The sequence below is a fragment of the Ambystoma mexicanum genome, chromosome 8 (assembly GCF_040938575.1).
Source record: "Ambystoma mexicanum isolate Mex_15411 chromosome 8, UKY_AmexF1_1, whole genome shotgun sequence".
Lineage (NCBI taxonomy): Eukaryota > Metazoa > Chordata > Amphibia > Caudata > Ambystomatidae > Ambystoma > Ambystoma mexicanum.
This window is the reverse complement of record NC_090929.1, coordinates 660,859,887-660,884,165: the sequence shown is the minus strand read 5'-3', so window position 1 is coordinate 660,884,165 and position 24,279 is coordinate 660,859,887. Positions and strand designations below refer to the sequence as shown.

Here is a 24,279-nt window from a genome sequence, read left to right as displayed (position 1 = left end):
TTTTCCCGAAGTGTTCTGTGCGCCTGGGCCTTCCACCCACTCCCGCCCCCCCCCCCCATTCAGGCACATTCCCCTGCCCCCCAACTTCCCCAGCACCCTCCTTCCCTAACCCCAAAAACTTTGGGGAGTCCTCCGTCCTGGATCTTGCCTCTTTGGACCCACCCCATGTACTCGGTCTACTCTCACATCCTCCGGTTGCATCACTGAGGAGGCTTCCAAAGCATTGTTGTACGGTGTCTTTCAGGTCTCCATCAGGAATCGCCTCACTCAGGCCTTTCACCCTAATATTTCACCTGCGAGAACGGTTCTCCAGGTCCTCTGACTGCAGTTCGAGATTGCGGGTGGTTCTGGCTACCTGCTCCAAAAGGTCACTGTTCTGCTTCACCTCGTCCGCCACTTCCGAAAGACCCCTTTCATTTATGTCCACTCTAGTGCCCAGTTCTGTGACTTCTTCCTGACCTCCTATAGCGAGCTCCGCAGTTCGTCCCTCATTTTAGTAATCTGATCCTGGAAGGAGCTCATAATTCTGTCTTCCATGCCTGTAAGGCACTCCTGTAGGTCCTCTTCTTTCAGAGCCATAGTGTATGGTTCCCCTTCGTTGAGCCCACTTTTCAGCTGGGTCGCAGGTCCTACCGTCACAGCTTTTTCTGAGTGTTGGTGCCAGCAACATCCCAGCGGCCCCTTTGCAGGTCAGACAACACTAAGCTTAACAGGGATTTTCTTCCCTCTGGCTCCTGGCATCTGAGAGACTCTCTGGGGATTCTCTTCGGTAACCTCTTCTTCGCTTCTCTGCCTAGACCTTCTTTTCTCTACAGACTTTGTCCCCCCCCTCTCTCCCCTGGGTTTCCACTCCTGTTGGGTTGCTACCGTGATCTGGTGCAGTTTCTGGGCTAGGATGTGGGCATCCACAGTTGCTAGTTTACCCTGGGAGCCCACACTTTCTTCTCCTCTTCTCCAGGTCTTGTAGCTAGTTGGGCTCGGGGAGTTACCTTAGATATTGCTGGTTTTGACTATGCATATGGTTGCCTCCTTCACTTTGCAATCTAATTCTGGGCCTTGTGGCGTAGCTTAATTAGTTATTTGCAAAGTGCCCAGGGTGCAAGTTGCCGGGCCTGTGCACTGCTGTTCTCAGTGGCCACCCAAATATCCAATCGGTTGTTTCCCACAATTTCCCCCTTCTTTGTGTGTTACCCTACCACAGGGATATTCCTTTCACTGCTCCTTTAGTGCCTCCCGACTGTGGCTAGCTGATAATATGCCTCCTAGTCACTTGATGTATTTCCCGGCGGTATACCCGCTGCTGCGAGGGGAGGGGCCCGACCCACCACCTCCGTGTTTACTTTAAGTACTGGAGCAGGGGAAACAGAAGGGGGAGGGGGGTGCAGTGCCTGTCGGCCTCCGAGGCATTCTCAGAGGGTGGGAAGTGCGCACCCCCACTCACTGCCTCTGTCTGCTGGGGGGTCGGATCTCCCCTCCGCTATCTCAGGGGGTGTAGCATTGCCCCTCTCCGCTGGGGGGCCGGGTCTCCCCTCCGCTATCTCAGGGGGTGTAGCATGGGACGCCGGGACGCTCCTCGCTCTCCCCCGCCTCAAGCTCGCCTGAACACGGTGGGCCGCCACACTCTCGCTCAGCTCTAAAGAGATTCTCTATGCCAGCATTGCACTGGCGGCGGCTCTGGGAGGCGTGTCCCTCCTCCCCCTTCTGATGGTGCACCGCAGGTCGCAGGGGCCTGAAATCTTCTCAGCAGCCGGTCTGCTAGTTGCAGACACAGGCACCACTGCACAGTGCCCGGTCCGCGTTTAAGCGCTCTCTGCTTGCCAGTCACTCCAACTGCTAGGTGTCTAACCGGGGCTGCTGCTTTTTTGACGGCACAAAGGCTGCCTTAAAGGGGTGTGCTCTGACAGAGGACAGGGAGTCACATCCCCACACATCAGTTGCCATCTTGGAATTCCCCACGTCCTTTCTTTTTATTCGATTTTTCTTGAACGCATTTGTGTGTCTTCTCTCTCTTCTTTGTTATTGTTATTGCCTGTGCCAAGGATGGATCAGCACACATCTATAATCTTACTTGCACTATCTGGTTGTTGGTAGGTATGATGATTTGATCTCTCAGGAGCTCTTCTGTCGTTATTCCTGCAACAAATGTAAATGATAGTACTAACGTTTTCAGGCTAGACACATACTCCTCGATGCCTTCAGCTTTTTACGTTCTGGAATAAAAAAGGAGTTAGTTTGTTTAACATTCATTTCAAGCACGTTGTACAGATCTAGTTGTTGAATCACTTTTTAGTGTGCATCCACGTCTCCTGCATCAACAACAGTTGAGGCAGGTAGCTCTCTGTATTTGCCTTGTCTCTCTGGGCCGAGCTCACTTCAGCTCACTTGCAAAATGTTTTGCAAGTGGTTTTTCGTTCGTGTCTTGCAAGTTTCCTGCCCCAGGCCCCGTGCTGTGCAAAGGACGGCACGATGGAAGGCCTGGGGGGTTAGGCGCAGGGTGGGGGAAACAAACGGCGCGAAAAGCAAGGGGAGGGGCAGCCAGTTGGCGCCCCTACCCTCAGCGTTGCCAGGGTACCACAATACAAACCGGGAAAAAGGTGAGAGAGCAGGGGGGCAGGAGGAAGTCCGGCCCCCCAAGGGTACAACAATGGAACAGGGGAGTATAAGTACCCCCACAGAAAGCAAGGGAACACAAACCAGGTAAGGAGCTCACCTCATTCGGGTAATCTCCTAGGGCCTGGAAAAGGGGGAGAAGGAAACGTTTTTTGCCACCCAACCCACCCTGCAAAATGCAAAGCAAGGAGGAACCAGAACGCTGAGTACTTTCTTCGGTACAGGGTAGAAGAAAGTTATAGGCGGCGGCACGTGTCTGGGAACGGATGCCCCAGGGTACCATAGACTAGCCGAGGAGAAGGCTGGGCATCTCCAACCCCTGGACACGAAGTGCCCAAAAGCAAGTTGGTGTTATTTTCTGATGTGATATTGTGTGGTGTTATTTTCTGTAGAAAATAAACAAGCCTACGGCCATAATTTTTCCACAAACAAAACTGTCTGTCATGTTATTTCTATAGCCAGGGTAGAAGGAGCAAAGGGGAGCCCACACTACTCAGCCTATTGTTGCATGGCTAACGTTTGATGCCTTTTGTTTATTTTTTCAGTGGCGGCGCAGGCACTATTTGTTACTTCCTTTTCTCTAATGCACATGTGCCTCAGGCATGGCTTAACTTGTAAAGCTATGCTGTGTTATACGCGCATTGCTGATGCTGCACCCAGATCTGACCTTATTTTATCTTTGCAGATGCTTGCCTCCATCATCTGGACTCATGCGCTCTACATGCCAGGACCACAAATCGGTCGCACGGCTGATTTCAGAAGGCTCGATCACACTCTTCATGAACAAAGAACATCCTTCATCTGGTGCTTTGAATGTGCGGTCCTTTGTTGTGGTTGTGGCGCCTCATCACCACGTTTGTTGGGATTGAATCCACCATGAGGCTCCAGCCATGAAACAACTACTTCAATTTACAAATGCCCAGACATTCACAACTGCTTCCACCCTCCTTGCTCGAGTCCCCCTGCTTGACCGTCGATGAGAAAAACTCACATCACGCTCCACATGTTCCACATTCCAGGTACTGGAATCTGGAACATGCTGCCATAGATACAACGCATACAAACGCATACCAGGTTTTACAATGTAAACATTTAGGCGTTTGAACAGTTAAACCTAAAGTTAGGAATACTTTTTTAATGCTGGAGAAGGCAAGAATGAGGCTTTCTGTATGGCCAATCCCACCAGCTCGTCCACACGCATGAGCTTTAAAAGTGTAGTACCAATGCTTGAGGAAGGGGCTGGCGAATAGGGGTGGAGTCTGAGGGAATGGGCAGGATTTGTCAGTTACAGATTAAATGTTCCCCTATGCCCAAAGAAATGCAATATCTATGTGGATATGTCATGCAGGGGGAGGCAAACTAGGCAGCACAAATCACACGCTCTTCTATAGCAATCCGTGTTAGATTTTTCTAAAGGTACTTAGGGATACTAGGCCTGCCGACTATTTAAAACTGAGTAAACTATTTAAAATACAGAGTATGAGCAAGTGCTCAAATCATATTTCTGTGTTTGGCCCTGGGTGAATTGTGATCAGCTATGCAAAAATGGCTTTTAAGTATCTGGAGACTCCATTTTAACCACCAGATAAATGTTTCCATCCATGCAATTACTGTTCTGTGTAGAAACAGTATCCAACCGATGCAAAGCATAATTTTGATTCCCTTATCTGTCACTTGGATTTGTATGACCTTGAAAAGACTCAACTTGCCTCTGAAGAGTACTTAAAGAGGAGATTCTATCCCTTTTTAAACAAATGTCCACTAACAGTGAAACTGCCTTCGAAAGCAAGACATTGCTGCAGCGCAGTGTGGGTGAGCTGCGGACGTTATTTCATTCCATGGCCAACTTGGTGAGGAAATTTACATCCACCAAAATCCAGTTGTATTACCTCAAAAATGTAGGAGCTACAGTACAAACATTCCCAAGTGGAAACTAATCTTTTAAAAAACTTGTAATTGTACCTTACATACAAAAAGATGAGGGAATACATAAACCTAGAGCAGCACTACATTTTAAAGTAACGCTGCACGGTTTTCTGTCGTTGATTCAGAGCAGTTGTCGAACATGGAGAATAACCAGCTGTACTTTACCTCAATCGACTGGGAGATGTGCATCTTGTTGATTTCAATGTGAGGAAAGGCGCTTCCTGGAACGTCCTCAAAGTCTTCATCGTACCTGTCAAATAATTCGGTGGCATCTACTCCAACACTGATGATTCCCTGAAACAGCAAAGAAGGTCACTCGTTTGGCATCCCCCAATCAGATACCCATAGTACGTTGCCACCTACTGCAATTAACCTAAAGCAATTATTTAATTCCATATGTTGTGTTGTGCTAAAACTATGTTATAATACATGACAGCCTGCAATACCAGCATAAAAACCAGTAAATAATGCTAGCACAATATATGGTATACTGTAGCACCTGTTTGAAAGCCACTAAATCATGTTCTTATTATAAACGAGTTGTGACATCACTACAGCTCTGGAATCATTTATTACGCTTGACTGGTGATGTCACGATGCCGGATATCTGAGCCAGCGGACACTCTTAAAGCCGACCATCTTCCAACATTTCTTTCTGAAAAATGACTTTCTGTGACACTTTACAACCATTAACTACTGCTAAGGAACAGTCTATTGTAGTACGTTTATTTTTTGCAATGCTGGTAACACGAGAGCAATAATGTGCATGTTATTTCTTATTTTAAAACACAAAGCGAATACGTGTTTTCAGAAGCTTTGCTGGGGGGGGGGCTAAGGGAGCTATAGCCCCTGGTCTTTTGATTGTAGCCCCGGATAGAATCTCAGGAGCTACAACCAAAAGGCTAGCTAGCCCCCAGTCCCGACAGTTCGACATCAGCGTAGCCCCGCGTCTTTTCCAGACCTAGCAAAGACCTAGCAATACCCCTGCGTGCTTTGATGCATTTTTATTACAACTATTTTTCTGCAACACATTAGAAGCTGAATATTTGTTTTTATTTAATCCTTGCAGATTCTATATTGGTTATATGCATCAGCAACTGGATGATCTCTTACAATATGAGGCCATATAATATAAGAAATAAAATAAATCCTACTGCAGATAAAACCGATATTGCAAGTCACTTCTGCGGTCCATGACTTTATAAAGGAACTCCTCAGTTATTTGCAATATGATTATAACGTATGGTAGGGGTACATTATTCCATATAGATTACTGAATTTATATCTCACACAGCTTCCATTTGCATGGTCTTCAGGCGCTCTGGTAGATCTGAAAGTGAGGGGGTTAGGTTAATGCTATACAAACCTCTTCTAATGTATCCCTATAAAAGGTACGCTTAATTTAAGAGCACATGCATTGTAATTGTATATTCATTTATAGTGTGCGCCGGGCCCAGAGGCATCTGGGCGCAGAACATGTTACAGGGTTAGATATGACAGACAAGCAGTAGACGATACATATTATACATATGAGCATATGATACAGATTATAGAAGGTGTGGTAAATACAATAGTGCAGGAACATTAGGGAGTGCAGCCAATTCTTTACATTAGATTTGAAGCACTCGAAGGAAGATATGGCTCTGAGCGAGTCCGGGATGGAGTTCCAGAGCTGTGCGGCTAGGACTGGGAAGCTAGCACCTCCGGTTTTATTGAGTTTGACCTTCGGTATTCTCAGACTATTTGCTTCGGCTTTTCTGATGGGGCGTGTTGAGGTATGTTTGGAAAACCTGTCCGTTAGGTATAGTGGGGCCTTGTTGGATAGGCATTTGTGAGTGAGATTGAGTGATTTAAGTTTGATTCTGCCATTTATGGAGAGCCAATTGGTGTCACGTCTCATGTGAGAGATGTGATGGGATTTGGGAATGCCAAGTGCTGCCCGAAGGGCGTTGTTCTGGATTGTTTGCAGTTTGGATGTGTTGCGTTTGCTGGTGCCTACGTATAGGGCATTGCAGTAGTCAATTTTGGAGAGGATTAAGGCTCTGGCAATTGAAATGCAGCTTGCTGTGGACAGGAACGGTTTTCAGGCGTGTATCAATTTGCATGTGTAGTTGGTGGCTGATGCTGTGGGGCTGATTTGTTTGTTGAGGTTGAGACCTGAGTGAGGTAGAAACCTAGGGTTTTGACCACGTTGGAGACATTGACCGTGATGCCGTCAATGATAATGGAATGATAGTGGGTGGAGAGTTTAGCCAGTTTTCTTGGGGACCCAACGATGAGGAGCTCTGTTTTGTCGTCGTTGAGGCATAATCCATGGGTGGGTGTCCAGTCAACTCGTCGAAAAAAAACTGGTCGACTGCAATTTGGTCGACGCAATTTGGTCGAAAACCAAATGGTCGAATTTTTTTTTTTATTTATATATTTATTTTTTGGGTTTTCGTTTAGTTAAAAAAGGGGTTTTTAGAGAAAAAAAGGGGGTTGGGGGGGACCCCCCCCAAAAAAAAAAAAAAAAAGGGTTAAAATAAAAAAAAAAAAAAATTCGACCATTTGGTTTTCGATCAAATTGGTTCGACCATTTGTCTGGTCGACCAATTTTTTTCGACCAAATGACTGGCAACCCATGGGTGGCCATCCATGTTTGTATGATTAGGTACATTTTGTTGATCTTGGATGTGTCCTTATTGTGGTCGCCGGAGATGGGAATGAGAATCTGGGTGTCAGCATAGTTAGTGTATGAGACACCCAGATTAGAGTATGTCAAACAGGGGCTTTGTAAAGATATTGTAAAGGGTGGGGGAGACGCACAAGCCTTGCGGTACTCCAGATGTGATGGGTACTGGGTCAGCTGCAGCGATCAGTGAGATGACCCGCATGGTCCTATTGTCGAGTAATGAGCTGATCCAGGTGGTGGCATCTTTCGAGAAGTGAGCAGCTGATTGGAGATGGTTGCAAAGGACATTGTGGTTAAGCAGGTCGAATGCAGCGGATAGGTCTAGGAGGAGGAAGATGGATGCTTCGCCTTGGTCTTTCCGGCCATCTAGCTGGTTCTTAAGGTCAATAAGGACTGTCTATGTCCTGTGTCTGGACCTGATGCCTGATTGTCGTGTACTCAGTAAGTTATTGATCTCCTGATATGCTTGGATCTGGAGGTATGCATCTTTGTCAAGGATTTTGAGGAGAAAGGGTACAGTAGTGATAGGCCTATAGTTAGTGGGGATTTCGGGGTCTAAGTTGGGCTTTTTTTTATCAAGGATAGTACCCAGGCATCTTTGAGATTGGTGGGTACTGAGCATGATTTGAAGGAGGTGTTGATAAAGGTGGAAATGAATGTGGCTAGGTTTCTTGTTGCTTCTTTGATGATAGGAGCTGGGCAGGTGTCTCCCAGGCATTTGGAAGGTTTTAGGGACATGATTATTTTCTCAGTTTCTGCGATGGAGATCGACTTGAATTTAAATTGGTGACTGGGTGGGGTTTGTTTGGCAGAGATTTCTTGCAGAATGTCTTCTTATGTATCCAGTGCAATCTTGTGAAGGGTAGCTTTTTTGTTGTTGATTTTGCCTTGAAGTAGGGTGATTTTATTGCAGAGGGCGTTTTGGATGTCTATGCACCAGGGTTTGTTTTTTTGTTTTTTATGCAACAGTCTTTGGGCTTGATGGGGGTTTCCAATTCCCTTAGAACGGTGAAGATTTCTCTAGTATTGGATTTAGCTTTTTTCGATTCTTTCATTAAAGATATCTTTTTTGTTAGGATAATTTCCTTTTTATATTTGGTGTCGTGAAAGAGTTTAATTCGCGCTGAGGGATTATTTTTCCATTTGTTCTCAGCAAGTCTTTTCTTCAGGCATAAGGCTTTAAGGTGGGGAGTGAACTAAGTGTTGAGGTGAGCCAGGGGTTTCTCTTTGCTAAGTTTGAGTGGTGCGATGGTGTTGATAGCTGCGTTGATGGTGTTATTATACAGGTCCACTAAGTCAGTGTGGTTGGATTGGGGGTTTGCAGAATTGATGATGGGATGTAGAAAAGGCAAGAGGTTGGCGACTGATGTTTTTCCTGTTTCTTGTTAGGGGTGGGGGGGCCATGGGCCTATCAGAGTTGGTTTGGTGGTTGTACTGGATTGTGAATGAGATCAGGTTGTGATCTGTCCAGACACATGTTTCAGAGTTAGTTATGGATGTTGTGCAGTTATTGTCGGCTATCCAATATAGGGTCCGGCCTTTGGAATGGGTAGGACCGTTGTTCCTAATGGTGAGGCCTGCTTCCTTGATGACATTGGATAGGATGGTGGCGTTAGTGTAGTTTGGATCATTGAGGCCTAGATTGAAATCTCCTAGTAGGATCGTTTGGGAGTTTGGTTTGGTATTGGAATTGAGAAGAGTTGTTATGTCTTCTTCAAAGGTGCCTATTGATCCAGGGGGCGGTATATCAGGTGCATGGTGACGTCCAGGAGGCAGAAAGTTGAAGTTTGACTGAGAGTAGTTCAATTACAATCAGCACAATTACAATTACATAGGACTGTTTTCAATGTGAGAAGCCTTCGAGGACAAGAATGAAAAGGCTCGAACAATTTAGATTCCAAACAGGGACATGGAATGGGACTGGTGGGTACACGTTAGTGAGACCCTGCCAAAATTGTACAATTAATGGTATCTTGAAATAAGACACTTCTTCGGAGGAGCACTTAAAGATAGAAAGTGCAGGTAGGTATCCTTTTATTGTACCAATCTGAAGTCCCAGATTGGCTAAATGTAACAGGAAAGAAAGCACCATGGGTGTGCCACACAGGAATGGATCCACATTCTTATCCTTACACCAGTTATTGAACTTATTCCAACGACACCGGTACAAGGATTGTGCTGCTGGCCTTCTGGCCAAAAGCAAAATCTCCATTACGTCGTCCGGGAGGTCCCAATCCTTATATCTCAGCCTCTCAGAAACCATGCGTGAAGGCTGAGTGTCTTGACCTCTGGATGGGGAACCTGACGTTCCTCTTGCGAGAGAAGATCCTCTCTTTGTGGAAGACGTATTGGAGGGCAGATGGACAAGTCCAGACGGTCCAGGTACCACGTCCGCCTGGACCAATCCGGAGCCATTAGGATCATGGTTTTCCTGAACTTTCTCAACCTCCCGATTATGTGAGGAATCGCGGGGATGGAGGAAACGCATATAGGAATGGAAATTCCCAGTCCACTACGAACGCCTCCCCTAGAGCTTCTCTCGGAGGAAATTCCCTTGAGCATTACTGATCGCACTTCTGATTGACCTCAGTGGCAAACAGATCCATTTGAGGGGTACCCCAAAGGGTGAAGATCTCTAGAAGGACTACCTGAGCTAGTTCCCACTCGTGGGAGACTGTGCTCTGCCTGCTCAGAGCGTCTGCCGCTGTGTTCTTCTCTCCGGCTAGGTGAACTGCCGAAAGAGATTCCTTCTTGTATTGCCCAGAACCACAGCTGCATTGCCTCTCTGTATAGTGGTAGTGACACTACGCCTCCTCTCTCGTTGAGGTGGTACATGGCCACTGAGATGTCTGTCATTATCAGGACATTCTTTCCCCGTACAGCGGGCAGGAAGGCCTTCAGCGCTAGTCTGATTGCCCTTAGCTCCAGAAAGTTGATTTGTAGTTTGGGCTCCGATGGAGACCAACGACTGCTGATTGTCAGATCGTTGGTGTGGGCTCCCCACCACATGAGTGAGGCATCCGTCACTACTGTTATCTCCGGCCATGGTTGCCCACAAGATTCTTCCTTGATAATATTGTCTTTGCAAGCCCACCATTGAAGATCTTGAGCACCTCTGGTCGGAACTTGCAGAAGATCTGACATATTCCCCAAAAATTGGGACCACTGAGTCCTGAGGGCCCATTGAAGGGATCTCATTCTCAATCTGGCCTCTGGCACCAGAAAAATGCAAGATGCCATGAGGTCGAGCAACCTCAGAAAATCGAAGGCCGGCAGATGCTGGGCACTCTGGAATTTAGTAACCATCTGTAGAATGTGCTGAGCTCTCACCTCGGGAGGCAAAGCTTTCCCTGAGGAAGTATCCAGGACTACTCCAATGAATTGGAGTCTTTGAATGGTATCATATGAGACTTGTTGTAATGGATGAAGAAGCCCAGTCTGTGTAGGAAGTGGCAGGTAATTCTCAGATGTTCCTGGTTCTGTTTGGGTGAACGAGCCCTGATGAACCAATCGTCCAGTTAGGGGTAGACGAGAATCCCCCCCTTTCCTGAGACCTGCTGCCACTACCGCCATCAGTTGGGTGAAGACCCTCAGGGCAGAGGTTTGCCCGAATGGCAGAGCTCGAAATTGAAAATGAAAACTGCCGATTGTGAACCTCAGGTATTTTCTGTGCTTGAGATGGACTGGCACATGAAAGTAAGCATCCTGAAGGTCCAATGATACCAACCAGTCTTGGAGTTGGAGAGCATGAATTATCTGAGAAAGGGTTACCAACTTGAACTTGTCCTTCCTGAGGAATTTGTTAAAATTTCTTAAGTCCAAGGTGGGTCTCAATCCTCCGTCCTTCTTGGGAATGAGGAAATAGGGGGAATACCAACCCTTGTTCCTCTCCGCTACAGGTACATGGTCTATTGTACCTTTCTCTAATAGGGTTAAAATCTCCTGCACAAGGAGCGGATCCGGAATTTTGACAGAGTTGTATCCTGGTGGCTGATCCTGAGGCCTTTTCTAAAAAGGAAGGCAGTAACCTTGGACTACCGTTTCCAGTGCCCAAACATCTGAAGTAATGCCCTGCCATTCGTTCAGATGCTGAGAGATTCTGCCTCCCACCGGGGTATTGTGGGTCTAGGCTTCCGAGTGGCTTAGAGGAAGCTGCAGCAGCGGCTGAGGGGACAGTTTCCACTGCTGGGGCTGATCTAGCACCCTTTCCTCGTCCAACACGAGGGAATCTTTTTTTGTCCTCTTTGATTAGCCTGTCCTCTTCCCCTTCCAAAGGAGGAATAGAAACGAAAAGGACAACCCCTGCAGGAAGATGAGCCTGAGAAGGAGGGTTGCTGAGGTGGTCGTATGGAGGCCCTAAGTGACTTAGCCGCCGCCTTAGAGGTCTGCAGCTTCTCTAGACTCTCATCCGCCTTGCTGCAGAACAACCTCAAGCCGTCAAAGGGCATATTGAGTAGCCTGGCTTGCACATCCGCTGCAAAGCCAGACTTTTTCAGCCACGCAAACCTCCGCAGCACAGCTAGTGATGCCGTCAGCAGTGTCCAGTCCTGACTGGAGACATTCCCCCATTGCCTCCTTTCCATCCTTCACAATAGCCAGGAAGCTGCCTCGTTCCTCGCTTTCGGGAATGTGCTGAGCCGCCATGCTAACACAGTCCCACAGGGTGTAGGTAAACCTCGAAAGGGTACAAGTAACATTGGTTGATTTTAAAGCCATGCGGCACGAAGAAAAAATCTTGCAAGCCCAGGCATCAATTCTCTTGCCACCCCTATCTGGGGGAGTAGAGGGATATGCAGACTGCCTGGTGGATGTAGCTGCTTGGATCACTAAGTTTTCAGGCGTAGGGTGCTTAGTTCAATAGTCTGGATCAGAGGATGAAAGTCTATTTTGTGGCAACATTATTTTTTACTGCAGGTCCCAATTGGACAGGACCTTCCTTTGAAGGGCTGTATGAAAAGGTAGTACCGGATCCTTCTGAGGACGCTGGCACAGAATATCCGTCATGTCATCTTGTTCGTAGGTATGAGAATTCCTGCTCCAACCCATGAACTCCACAACCCTATTCATAATATTCCTGTATGCTGAATCAGCATGATCAGCTGGGTCAGGTTTGTCAAACTCCAATTCAGGCGATGTGTCTAAGCCACTAGCTGATTGAGCCAGAATCAAAAATGTCTGATCTTTATGTCTGCCTCCAATCAGCTCCTCAGGAGTGTTCTTTGTTCCATATTGTAACCCAAATGGGGAAGAATCCCCCTCAGAGGATTGCTTCTCTTCATAAATAGAAGTCATAAACTTGAAAGTCTATCCTTGGCAAATGGGTATAAGCCTTATTTGTGGATTGAGGCCATGAAGGCATCGGCATTGATTTCATCAATGGCGTCGATGATGCTACTGTCATTGACGCGGTCTTCGACGGTGCTTTAGACAAAGGCGTTGTCGAGAATGGTGTCGACGAAACCTTCGACACAGGTGTCGATGAAGGTTTGGAACCAGACGCCATTTTGACCGGCATTGCCTTCGATTTATGTACTGATAAGCTTGTCAACTTGCTCTTTTCGTGAGGTACCAGAGAACATTCTCTAGACGGTACCCTAGATGATTTTTCGCTGGATTTAGAGTGTTTAGTAGTCTCTGACCTTCCTCTGTCATCCGAAGGATGAGATGGGGCATGGTCTTGACGTGACTTCTTCTAGGGGGTCGAGCCGCATTCTCAAAGATTTGCATCATTGAGGCTCTCAGCGCCTCCCATTTTCTAGGGGAATCAGGTTTAGTTGCACAAGTGATAACCCTGGAAGAGTCAGAAGACGAAGAAGAAGAGGGAGAACGGTGAAGTCTCTTCTTTGCCTTTTTCAAAGAAGACTATGAAGATTTTCTCGACCGACTCCTCGAACAAGACTTCGACAGCCGATTTCTTCTTGGCCGGCGCAGAGACCACCGGCGTGGACGGCTGTGCTCTGAGACACATCGGTGCAGAGTCTGGAACCCAGTACTACTACTCGTACCGGTCCCTCTTCGCCAGGGCCGAGGATGGGTTCTTCAGGAGGGCTAGCCCCTCGTCACAGATGTCGTCCAACAACGGAACCGATAGCACAGTATTCCTCTTGGCCTCTTGTTGTTGGTAAAGGAATCCCTCCTTTTTCTGCTGTTCGGGGCATAGCTGAAAAAGCTCTGAGCCCCTAGCGATCATGGCGTGAAAGGAGCCAATTTTGTCGGGAGGAGAAGCCCCGGGTGGGGGTGACAGGAGATCAGTTCCGTCATCACCGCCGTTGTCCGTCCCCATCGTCGCTGTCTCCGTCTCGTCCCTCGGTGGAGGGGATGGAGGTGAAGGACGGAAGGGCGGGGGAGGATGGACCTGCCTTCGCTTGGATGGTGGGCTCTCCGACGGTCCAGGAGCCGCTGGATCGTCCGACGGAGGCAAGGGCATCCTTGTCCTTGTTTCTGTGCACAGTGTTTGCAAAGCTAGCAAGATGTCCTCCGACCTGTCCGCCATTGGAGGCAGCGGTTGCGACGTTAGCGTCGGCAGCAGTGTAGAGTTCTCTGGCTCTTCGTCGATCTGCCGTTCCTCGTCGTCTCCCCCATCGCTTTCCAGGTCCACCTCGTCGGGATCCTTCCTGTAGGCTCTGACCTCGGCGAATTGCTTGTCAAGAACCGACTTGAGTCCTGAAAGCTCATCCTCGGAGGAGATATCTGAGTACGGTAGGACTATCGTGCCCCCCCTTTTTCTAACCCAGGGGCTTCACGGGGGTCTTATCGGCCGATGGGCGTGAAAGACAATTCCCTCCGGCCGGGCAGGGAAACTCTTGGCTTGGGGGCCATCTCCACTGGGGCCGTCCCTGCGGTCTTCGCCAGGGACGGTGCCACCCCCTCAATTGAGGCCTTAGCCTGGAGAATCTGGGCCTTCACGACCTTAGGCTCGTCTGAGGCCTTCACCGTGGGGGGAGGGCCACCGCCTCACTCCCCCTGGGGATTTCTCCGTCGGAACTGACCAGGTCTTCTCCAGAAGCTTCCCCGGGTTGTCCGACTTCCTCTTCATCGAGTTGGAGCGTTGGCTCGTGGTTGACGGCGTCGGTGATGCTGCGCCCGGCCTGGCAGCCGAGGAACCCGTATCAACAGCGCTCCCGGTGCCCACGGACTCACGGTACTTTGCCTTATGTTGGGCCCCTGTCGCCAGAGCGCCCTCAAAGGTCTTAGAAGACCGCTCAGATTTCCTCTTGGGAGAGGTACGTTGCCAGGGCTCACCTGCCGCCGGGCTCTTTAACTCCAGCCAGTCAGCGAGTCGCTTGTGACGGTCCTTCATGGCCCGGGAGGACATGTCCTTGCAGAACGCACAGGTCTCCTCGACGTGCAATGTATCCGCGTGAAGGAAGTAGAGGCACCGGAGTGCCCATCCTCCTTGAAGACGTTCTGTAGTCCACATCCTGGGCAGATCCCAAACAGAGGCGTCGAGTCTCCTTTGTCTTCGGCCATGACCACGAGGGGTAGGCCTCCAAGATCTTCTTGAATCCTCCAAGAAGTGAAATTCGATGAAAAAGAAATCACCCTTAAGGGGCGTAGAGATTTCCGAAACAGGTCGCCGTTGATCGGAAGATGAATCGGTGGAGCTTGAGGCTCAAATTGACCGAAAAAATAAGGGTAAACTCTTTAGAAAACGCAATATGCAGTTAAAAGCTCGAGAGCTAAGCACGGGGACTCCCAACACTTAAACGTGCGCTAAAAATCTGAAGATGGCTGCCTGAGGAGGGCCTTAGGTAGAGGGGAGTCCTTGGCTGGGGGCAGTATGACCCAGAGACCAGTGACTGGTTATTAGGAGAAAGACAGTTCAGAAACGAAACAAACTGATTTTTTCTTTTACCGATGATTCCCAGCCTGACGACGGGGAATATTCATGAGCATGTGAATCCATGCCAGACCCCATGCTGGAGAAGACTACCTTTTCTCTTTCTCTCTACCCGGGAGAGGCTAACACTTACAGGAGTTCTTCCCTTCCAATAAGATTGTATGTAACAATATAGCTGGCAGAGAGGGAGGTCTAGCAACAACAGCAGTAAACCCCCAAAGTGCCCTGGGAGTGGGTAGGTAGCAGAGCTTGCCTCTGACATGGACCACTCAATCTTCACCTCACTGGTGGAGAGCTCTGGAAAGGTCAACTCTCCCAAAGAGGTCCAAATTAGTTCTTCTTGCACCCATCATTTAAAGGCCAAAGGCCACATGTGCTTGGACAAAAGCAAGCCTGCTGTAAGGGGTACAAACCCAGTCCTTGCGACACGCAGCCTTTGTCTTCTTATAACATACACAAAGTGCTTTGTGCTAAAGGAAGTGGAGGAGACAGGATGTGCTAAATGAAGTCAATGAGACAGGCAGAAAGAAGAGGTAGAGAGAAAAAAGGTGGTGGTATCCGTCCCCAAATGTGCCGAGCTCTCCCTGTCTCCACTAACACTACCCCCTTCTCAGACCCATAACATCAAAGGCCCTTTGGCATGCAACACCCTGCTGAGAGGCTCATCCTTGTGTAGGGTGTGCCATTTCATTCCGGTTTCACATGACAGCCCCTGCTGAGGGGGCTGTCCGCTGGAGGGGGGCTAACTGACCTCACAAAGGAACAAAAGCGAGGCACAGTCTTCCAGTCTCCTGTCCTGCTAGATGGTAGAGACTGGCTGTCTGACCATAATGCATGCAACCCTTCCACAGCTGGCTTGGGGGCTCACAGCGTTTACACATGTATGATATAGATAAGATGTGGCTTTATAAATGTGAATTACCAGGCAAAAACCTCAAACTAAGGTATGGCTTATGCTTAAAGATTAAACGGTCATCAGAATAGTCATTCCCAAATGTAGTTTTGAAACAGAGGTGCTGACTTGAAATGCAGCCCCTGTTGAAGTGACTAGTCTTTCAAAGCTGCTGTCAAAAGAGCACCTATGTCCTTCAAACCTGCTCTGTGCCAGTGAAGAGCAGGCACAGCAGATCAGGATACTGATGCAGCAGAGCACAGGCATGCAGTATGCCTTTGGCATGGAGCTGTATGAAAAGAGTGGCTTGGTTAGCAGATGACCCTTTCGGAGATGGATTTATCGGCTATTTTATTTTACATCTCTGTATCTCTGCTTGCAGACCCGTGGGGAAACCATCACCAAATACCCTGAAACACTAACTTTTCCTTGCACAAATCTGTAATTCCAGAAACATGGACTACAATTCCCATAATGCAACTGCAAGAAATCTTAAAAACTCAGCAAGCCAATCCAGAAACTACTTTGGACTCCCGACTTGCAAGCTTACTGGTTTCACTGTGATTGGAAGAAGGTTTAAGCTACTTACCTGTAACTTTTGTTCTGCAGCATGGGTCTGGCATGGATTCACATGCTCATGAATAATCCCCGTCAGGCTGGGTATCCTGGGTAAAAGAAAAAATGGTTTCACGTTCACTTAAAACTGTATTTCTTCTCGGTTATATGTGATATTACCGAAGCAAATTTCAGAGTGGTACATTTCATCGCAACCAAAATACTGAAACAAATGCAGAATGTTCTTGTTTTTTTATTTGGGGGGTCAGGGAAGTCCCCCCAGAAAGCCCCCCATTTTTCTAGCCGTATAACCCCACCCCAACCCCATCCCGACCCATTTTAATCCCATACCCCACTACCCTATATATATTTAATATTTTCTTTATTTTTCGGTATTATGGTTGCAGTGAAATGTACCACTCTGAAATTTGCTTCGGTTCATTAACTGGGTAACTTTCTCCTCTAACCGAATAACTGTCCTCTGGGTCATAATGCCCCATCCAATGACAGTCCTCTCCATAAGCCCCCCCTCTGGCAGCCATCTTCAGATTTGGTAAGCATATAAAGTGTCAGTATGACCAAGAAGAGCCGCAGAGGGGCTAGAGGGAGGGTTTCGCATGTGAATCCATGCCAGACCCATGCTGGAGAACAATAGTTACAGGTAAGTAACGTAAACCCTTCTCCAGCATGGGGTCTGCCATGGATTCACATTCTCATGAATACAATTACACAGGAGTACAATATTACACAACCACAGGAGGTGGCAAGGCTCAACAAAAGCAATTAACACTTGCCCCTGGAACAGACTCGACTCAAGCAAACAGGTTGCGTAGCACTGCCTGGCCGACTCTGGACTCCTCCATAGAATCCCTGTCAATGCTGAAGAACTTCTCGAAGGTTTGCGTGGGTCTCCATGTTGCAGCCCTGCAAATGTCAATCAGGGGCAAACCAGAAAGGAACGCCGTCGTCGCAGCTTTCGCTCTGGTGGAATGGGCTCGCGGACGGCCCGGCAGATCATTTCGCCTGCCGATGACAGTGCGTGATACAGCCGGGGAGCAAACTTGAAATGAAAACCTTGGACAAGGCCTTCCAATGTTTCCCAGGACCAAAGTTCACCAATAATTGAGTAGTCTTCCGAAAACTCTTCGTGCGAGTTACGTAGAACTTCAAGGCACAAGCAACGTCCAGCAAATGCAGGGCCCTCTCCGCTGGATGAAAACAGGCAACACCAAGGGCTCGTTGAGGTGGAATTCGACGGAACCTCTGGCATGAAAGAGGGGTGTGTACGTAGTAGAAACCTCAATTCGTGGAAATTCGCATACGGTTGATTGCAGGATAGGGCCTTGATCTCACCCACACGTCTGGCCGAGGTGATGGCAACAAGGAAAGCCATTTTCCACGAGAAAATCTTGTGGGGCTTGATGCATAGGTCCTTAAGGCCCCCCATGAGCCTCGTCAGAACCCCTGTGAGTTCCCAGCTCGGGGTAGGAGCCTTCACCGGCAGGAAACAATGGAAAAGCCACTTGAGGACTCCTCGATGAGTCTGTGGGACCACAGCAAGGATCTTCCCGGGGATCTGGTGTACCGTGAGATGGCCAACTGGTGTACCTTGATGGATGCGTGAGCCAATTCAGCTTTTGCAAAGGACAGCAAGTATGGAAGGATCTGTGGAGCCGTGGCCCTCAGAGGGATAATCATCTGTGGCTAGCACCACATAGCAAAACGCTTCCACTTATGGCCGTAGCACTTTAGAGTCGACAACGCCCTGGCTTTGGTGATGACTTCCCTGCAGTCCACTGGCAACTCATAACCTCCAAACTCTAAGGTTGTAGGAGCCATCCCTCAGGTTCAGCGGTCCTGGGTTGTGATGAAGGATTGCGCCTCCCTCTCCAGTGAGCAGATGGAACAAGTTACTTACCTGTAACTGTTGTTCTCCAGCATGGGTCTGGCATGGATTCACATGCTCATTCCCCGTCGTCAGGCTGGGAATCCTCGGTAAAGAAAAAACCAGTATCAGTTTCGTTTCTGATCTGTCTTTCGTAGTAATAACCAATCACTGGTCTCTGCGTCATACTGACCACAGCCAATGACTGCCCTCTACCTAAGCACCGCCTCTGGCAGCCATCTTCAGATTTGGAAGCACGTGAAGTGGCAGTATGACCAAGTGAAGAGCCGCAGAGGGGTAGGCGGGAGGGTTCGCATGTAAATCCATGCCAGACCCATGCTGGAGAACAACAGTTACAGGTAAGTAACTTGTTCCTTCTCCAGCATGGGGTCTGGCATGGATTCACATGCTCATGAATAAAGAATACATAGCAGTACACACATGCACAACCACGGGAGGTGGCAAAGGCTCAACATTAAGCATTACATCAAACTCAACATTAAGCATCTTACCTCCTCACCAGGCTCACCTCAGGCGAACAGGTTGCGCAGCACTGCTTGGCCGGCCCTGGACTCCTCCCTGGAATCCCGATCGACGCAGTAGAACTTTGTGAAGGTGTGCGTCGACCTCCACGTAGCAGCCCTGCATATGTCCAGCAGGGGCACACCAGAAAGGAACGCTGTGGTAGCTGCGATCGCTGTGGTGGAATGGGCTCTAGGACGGCCAGGCAGCGGTCGGTTTGCCAACCGATGACAGTACATGATACAGCCGGAGAGCCATCTGGAAATGGAAGCCTTCGAGAGAGCCTTCCCCTGATTGACAGGTCCAAAGTTCACAAAGAGTTGTGACGTCTTCCGAAAACCCTTCGTGCGGTCCACGTAGAACTTCAGCGCTCTAGCTACATCCAGCGAGTGCAAAGTCCTCTCAGCCGGCGACGAAGGCGACGGGAAGAACACAGGTAACACCAAGGGTTCGTTGAGATGGAAGTCCGACGGTACCTTGGGCATGAAGGAGGGGTGCGTCCTGAGCACTACCCTCGTGTCGTGGAAAGTCAAGTACGGGGCCTTGCAGGAAAGGGCCTGGATCTCTCCCACTCGTCGTGCGGAGGTGATGGCCACAAGAAAAGCTGTTTTCCACGATAGAAACTTCAACGGGGCCGAGTGCAGAGGCTCGAACGGAGGTCCCATGAGCTTGGTCAGCACCACGTTGAGCTCCCACGCCGGGGCCGGAGCCTTCACCGGCGGGAACGATCTGAACAGTCCCTTCATGAACTCTTTCACCAGACGATGAGACCGCAAGGACGTCCGCCCCGTGGTTCTGGTGTATCGGGAGATCGCAGCAAGATGAATCTTGATGGACGCGTGTGCCAGACCAGCTTTGGCCAGCGTCAGCAGGTACGGCAGTACTTGGGGGGCCGTAATCCGTAGAGGGTTAATCTTCTGTGCGTGGCACCAGACAGAGAACCTCTTCCATTTGTGTCCGTAGCATTTAAGATTCGAGGACGCCCTGGCCTTTGCAAGAACCTCTCTGCAATCGGCCGGTATGTCGTATCCTCCAAACTCTAGCGCTGCAGGAGCCAGGCCTGCAAGTTCAGCGACTTCGGGTCGTGGTGGAGGATGGCGCCTCCTTCCCTGGAGAGTAGATCCGCGTCCGCCGGCAGCTTGATCGGCGGGGACGCTGACAAGTCCAGAAGGTCCGGGAACCATATCTGCCTCGGCCACGCAGGTGCGACGAGGATCATCCTGCACCGTGACCTCTTGAGCTGGTTGACGAGCCGGATTAGCAGAGGCAAGGGAGGGAACGCGTAGAGGAACAGGCCCTCCCAGGGGAACGAGAAAGCATCGCCCATGCTCCTCGTCTGGGGAAACCTGCTGGCGAACCTCCGGCACTTGGTGTTCGTCGCCGTCGCGAACAGGTCGATCTGGGGTGTGCCCCACCGTCGGAAGAGGCGATCCACCAGATCCTGCCGTAGTTCCCACTCGTGGCACGAGCGCAGCTCCCTGCTGAGTGAGTCGGCGATGGTGTTTTTTATCCCTGCCAGATGAAACGGCACCAGAAAAATCCCTTGGGCAACGGCCCAATGCCACAGGTCCTGCGCCTCCTTGGACAGCGCTGGGGACCTGGTTCCGCCCTGTTTCCTGATGTAAAACATGGTGGTGGTGTTGTCGGTGAAGATCCTCACCACCTTGCCCTTGAGGGACGGAAGGAAGGACCTGAGGGCCCAAAACACTGCACGGAGCTCCAGGACGTTGATATGCAGGGACTTCTCCGTCGGGAGCCAGAGTCCCCTTGCGTGCAGATTTTCGGTCTGCGCTCCCCACCCTTCCAGGGAGGCATCCGTGGTCACGGTCTCCTGGTGGGCTGGGGTCTGGAAGTCCATGCCCGCCGTCAAATGCGCGCGGGTGCCCCACCACCGTATCGCTCGTCGGAAACTCTCGTCGAGCTTGATCCTTTCCTCGAAGCTGCCCGTCGTCTGGATCCAGCGCGCATCCAGGAATTCTTGCAACGGGCGCATCCGGAGCCTGCACATGGGAATGAGGTAGATGCAGGAAGACATCATCCCGAGGAGGGACTTGATGGACCTCACTTTGGCCGCGTCGGCCACCAACATCCGTTGCACCTTGCCCAAGATGGTCCTGGTCCTCTCCTCCGACGGGGAGGCCAGAAGGGACACTGTGTCGAGCCTGGCTCCCAGAAACAGTGCGACTTGCGCGGGCACCAGGTGGGATTTGGCGTAGTTCACGGAGAATCCCAGGTCCGTGAGGAGTTGGACGGTCCTTGCCGTGTGGACCACGGCGAGCTCCCTCGTCTTGGCGCGGATGAGCCAGTCGTCCAGGTAGGGGTAGACGTGAATCCCCTCGCGGCGCAGCTGCGCCGCCACCGGTGCGAGGCACTTGGTGAATACCCTGGGTGCCGACCGTAGTCCGAAGGGAAGGGCTTTGAACTGGTAATGACGCCCTTGGACCACGAATCTGAGGAATTTGCGGTGCCCCTTTAGGATGGGAATGTGGAAGTAGGCATCCTCCAAATCCAACGACGATAGGAAGTCTCCTTCCTCCAGCTGACCCAGGACGTGCTGGAGGGTGACCATCCGGAACTTCTGCGCCTTGATGAACTTGTTCAGACGTCGCAGGTCCAGGATGGGGCGCCATCCTCCCGTCTTCTTCTTCACGAGGAAGTATCTCGAGTAGACTCCGGAGCCCCGAAGCCTCTTTGGGACGAGTTCGATGGCGCCCTTTCTGAGCATCGCCTTTACCTCCAGGAGAAGTTGAGGGACGTGAAGTTCTTTCCTGGCCACGGGGGGGACGCGCGGGCACCTTCTTTGAAACTCGAGCGCGTGGCCCCGGGCCAGGGCGTCCAGCACCCAACGGTCGGTGGAGATGGACTCCCACACGCTGACGAAGCCCGCCAGCCGGCCTCCCACCGGGGTGCTTCGGTGGGGGCCCGACCCCACGGCCGGTTCAATCCTGCTTGGGCGCGGCCTTGCCGCCTTGACCTCCTTGGCGACGACGGCGGGGTCCGCTAGACTTGCCTCGTCCTCTGTAGGCCTCTTGCGACGACGAGCGGGCCGCTTGACGGTAGGAAGCGAAACCGCCGCCGGAACCTTTGGAGGCGCCCTTGCCTCCGCCGCTCCGAAAGGGCGTCCGTCGTTGCAGGACTCCAAGGGCCCGGGCCGTCTCAGTATCCGCCTTGATGGCCTGAAGGGAATCGTCCACTGTCTTCCCAAACAGGTTGTTCCCGTCGAAGGGCATGTCCAGGACTCTGGTCTGGACGTCCTGCCGGAAATCCGTAGCTTTGAGCCATCCACGACGTCGAAGGCAAACGCCGTTGCCCAGCTGGCGGAACCCGGTGTCGGCGATGTCCGTCGCCACGGTGATGGCGTGGTCCGAGGCCACCTCACCTTCCTGCAGGATCTCAAGGGCCTCCGCCCTCTTGTCGTCCGGCAGAAAATCCAGCAGGGGAGCTATCTTGTACCAGAGCTCCCTGTCATAGCGGGCCACGATTTCTAGCTGGCGTCGTGGAAGGGTTCTTGAGGAGGGAAAGGCCCTCATCCCAAATGTCGTCCAACAGAGGCACTGAGAGGACCGTCTTCCTCTTGGCCTCGCGCCGCTGATAAAGGAAGCCTTCCTTTTTCTTCTCCTCAGGGCAGAGTTGGAAAAGCTCGGAAGCCCTGGAGATCATGGAGTGGAAAGATCCGATCTCGTCGGGCGGAGAAGCCCTGGTGGGAGGCGACGACGGAAAACCCTCGTCGTATGCCTCGTCGTCCGTACCCGTCGCTGCCGTGTCAGTCCCCGTATCATCCCCTCGGGTGGACGGGGAGGAGGGCTGGAAGGGGCGCGACGGTTGAAAAGGAGGTGGTGGATGGATCCTTCTTTTCTTGGTAGGGGGAACACCAGAAGGTCCCGGTTCTGGATCCCCCGACGGGAGAGGTTCCTCCGTCGGTAACGGTAGCCTCGTCCTTATCTCGGAGCATAAGGACTGTATGGCCAACAAAATGGCCGCCGAGTTGTCTTGCGGCGCTGGCAGAGGGGAATCCGACGGGCGAGCAGGGGCCCCGTCGGTATCCTCGACGATGTCGTCGTCGTCACCTGCGTCGGGGTCCATTCCGACGGGCTGGCCTTCTTCCACGCCTAGGCCGTGGCTTAAGACCTCGATCAGCTCCTCTTCTGAGGTTGAGGCCGAATCTCCGACGACGCCCTGCCCCCCCTTCTTCTTCCCCACGGAGGGTTTCACGGGGGTCCTATCGATGGGCACAAAGGAAGACTCCCTCCGAGGAGGCAGGGAGATTCTGGGCCCTGAGGTCGCCACCACTGGTGCAGCCACCACAGGCTGAGCCAGGGCCGCCGCGACCGTTTCGATAGAGGGCTTGGTCGGATGGATCAAGGCCTTCACCACCTTAGGTGCGCTCACCGCCTTATCCTTGAGGGAGGGGGCACTGCCACGCTCCTCCTCTGCCTTAGAGCTCGACCGGGGCCTCTCCAGGAGCTTCGCCGGGTGCTCGGCCTTCCTCTTACCCGACCCAGAGCGTTGGCTCGTGGTTGATGGTGCCGGGGAGGGTGCGCCCTGCCTGGCGCCCGTAGAGCCCGAACGTTCGGCGCTCCCGGTGCCAGCGGACTCGCGGTGCTTGGCCTTATGTTGGGCCCCCGTCGCCGGGGCGCCCTCAAAGGTCTTAGAAGACCGCTCGGATTTCTTCTTCTTCTCGCCAGACGGGCTCTTACCCTCCAGCCAGTTGGCGAGACGTTGATGGCGGTCTTTCATGGTCCGTTCCGACATGTTGCCGCAAAACGCACAGTCCTTCTCCACGTGCGTCTTGTCCTCATGAAGGCAGTAAAGGCAGAAAGAGTGTTCGTCCTCCTTGAAGACGTTCTGCAGCTGGCATCCAGGGCAGACCCTGAACAGCTTTCCGGGCGTCGAGCTTCCCTTCTCCTGGGCCATCTCCGAGACCGGGCCTGAGAAGCTTCTGGATTCCTCCGAAGTGTAGCTCGATGAAATCTTCACCCTTGAGGGGCACAGATGAATCCGACACGGGTCCCCGTTGATCGGATGTAGGATCGGTGGAGCTTGAGGCTCTTTGACCGAAAGAATCGAAGTTTTTTGTGAAAAAAGCGCGAAAAATAGCACTAACGCTCGAGAGCAATAGCACGAGGATCCCAACACATGAACGTGCGGTAAAAATCTGAAGATGGCTGCCAGAGGCGGTGCTTAGGTAGAGGGCAGTCATTGGCTGTGGTCAGTATGACGCAGAGACCAGTGATTGGTTATTACTACGAAAGACAGATCAGAAACGAAACTGATACTGGTTTTTTCTTTACCGAGGATTCCCAGCCTGACGACGGGGAATGAGCATGTGAATCCATGCCAGACCCCATGCTGGAGAACCAGAAGTACCGGCAGCTCAT

General features: G+C 51.0%; 1 protein-coding gene across 1 annotated transcript in view; it reads right to left on the bottom strand.

The window, feature by feature from the left end:
* Window positions 1–24,279, bottom strand: part of DNAJC11 (DnaJ heat shock protein family (Hsp40) member C11) — a 1,722,882-nt gene that overhangs the window by 913,199 nt on the left and 785,404 nt on the right. Inside the window, exon 5 of the mRNA XM_069610417.1 lies at window positions 4,702–4,830. Within this exon, the coding sequence (XP_069466518.1) occupies window positions 4,702–4,830 (129 nt within the window). The remainder of the gene's footprint in view (window positions 1–4,701; window positions 4,831–24,279) is intronic.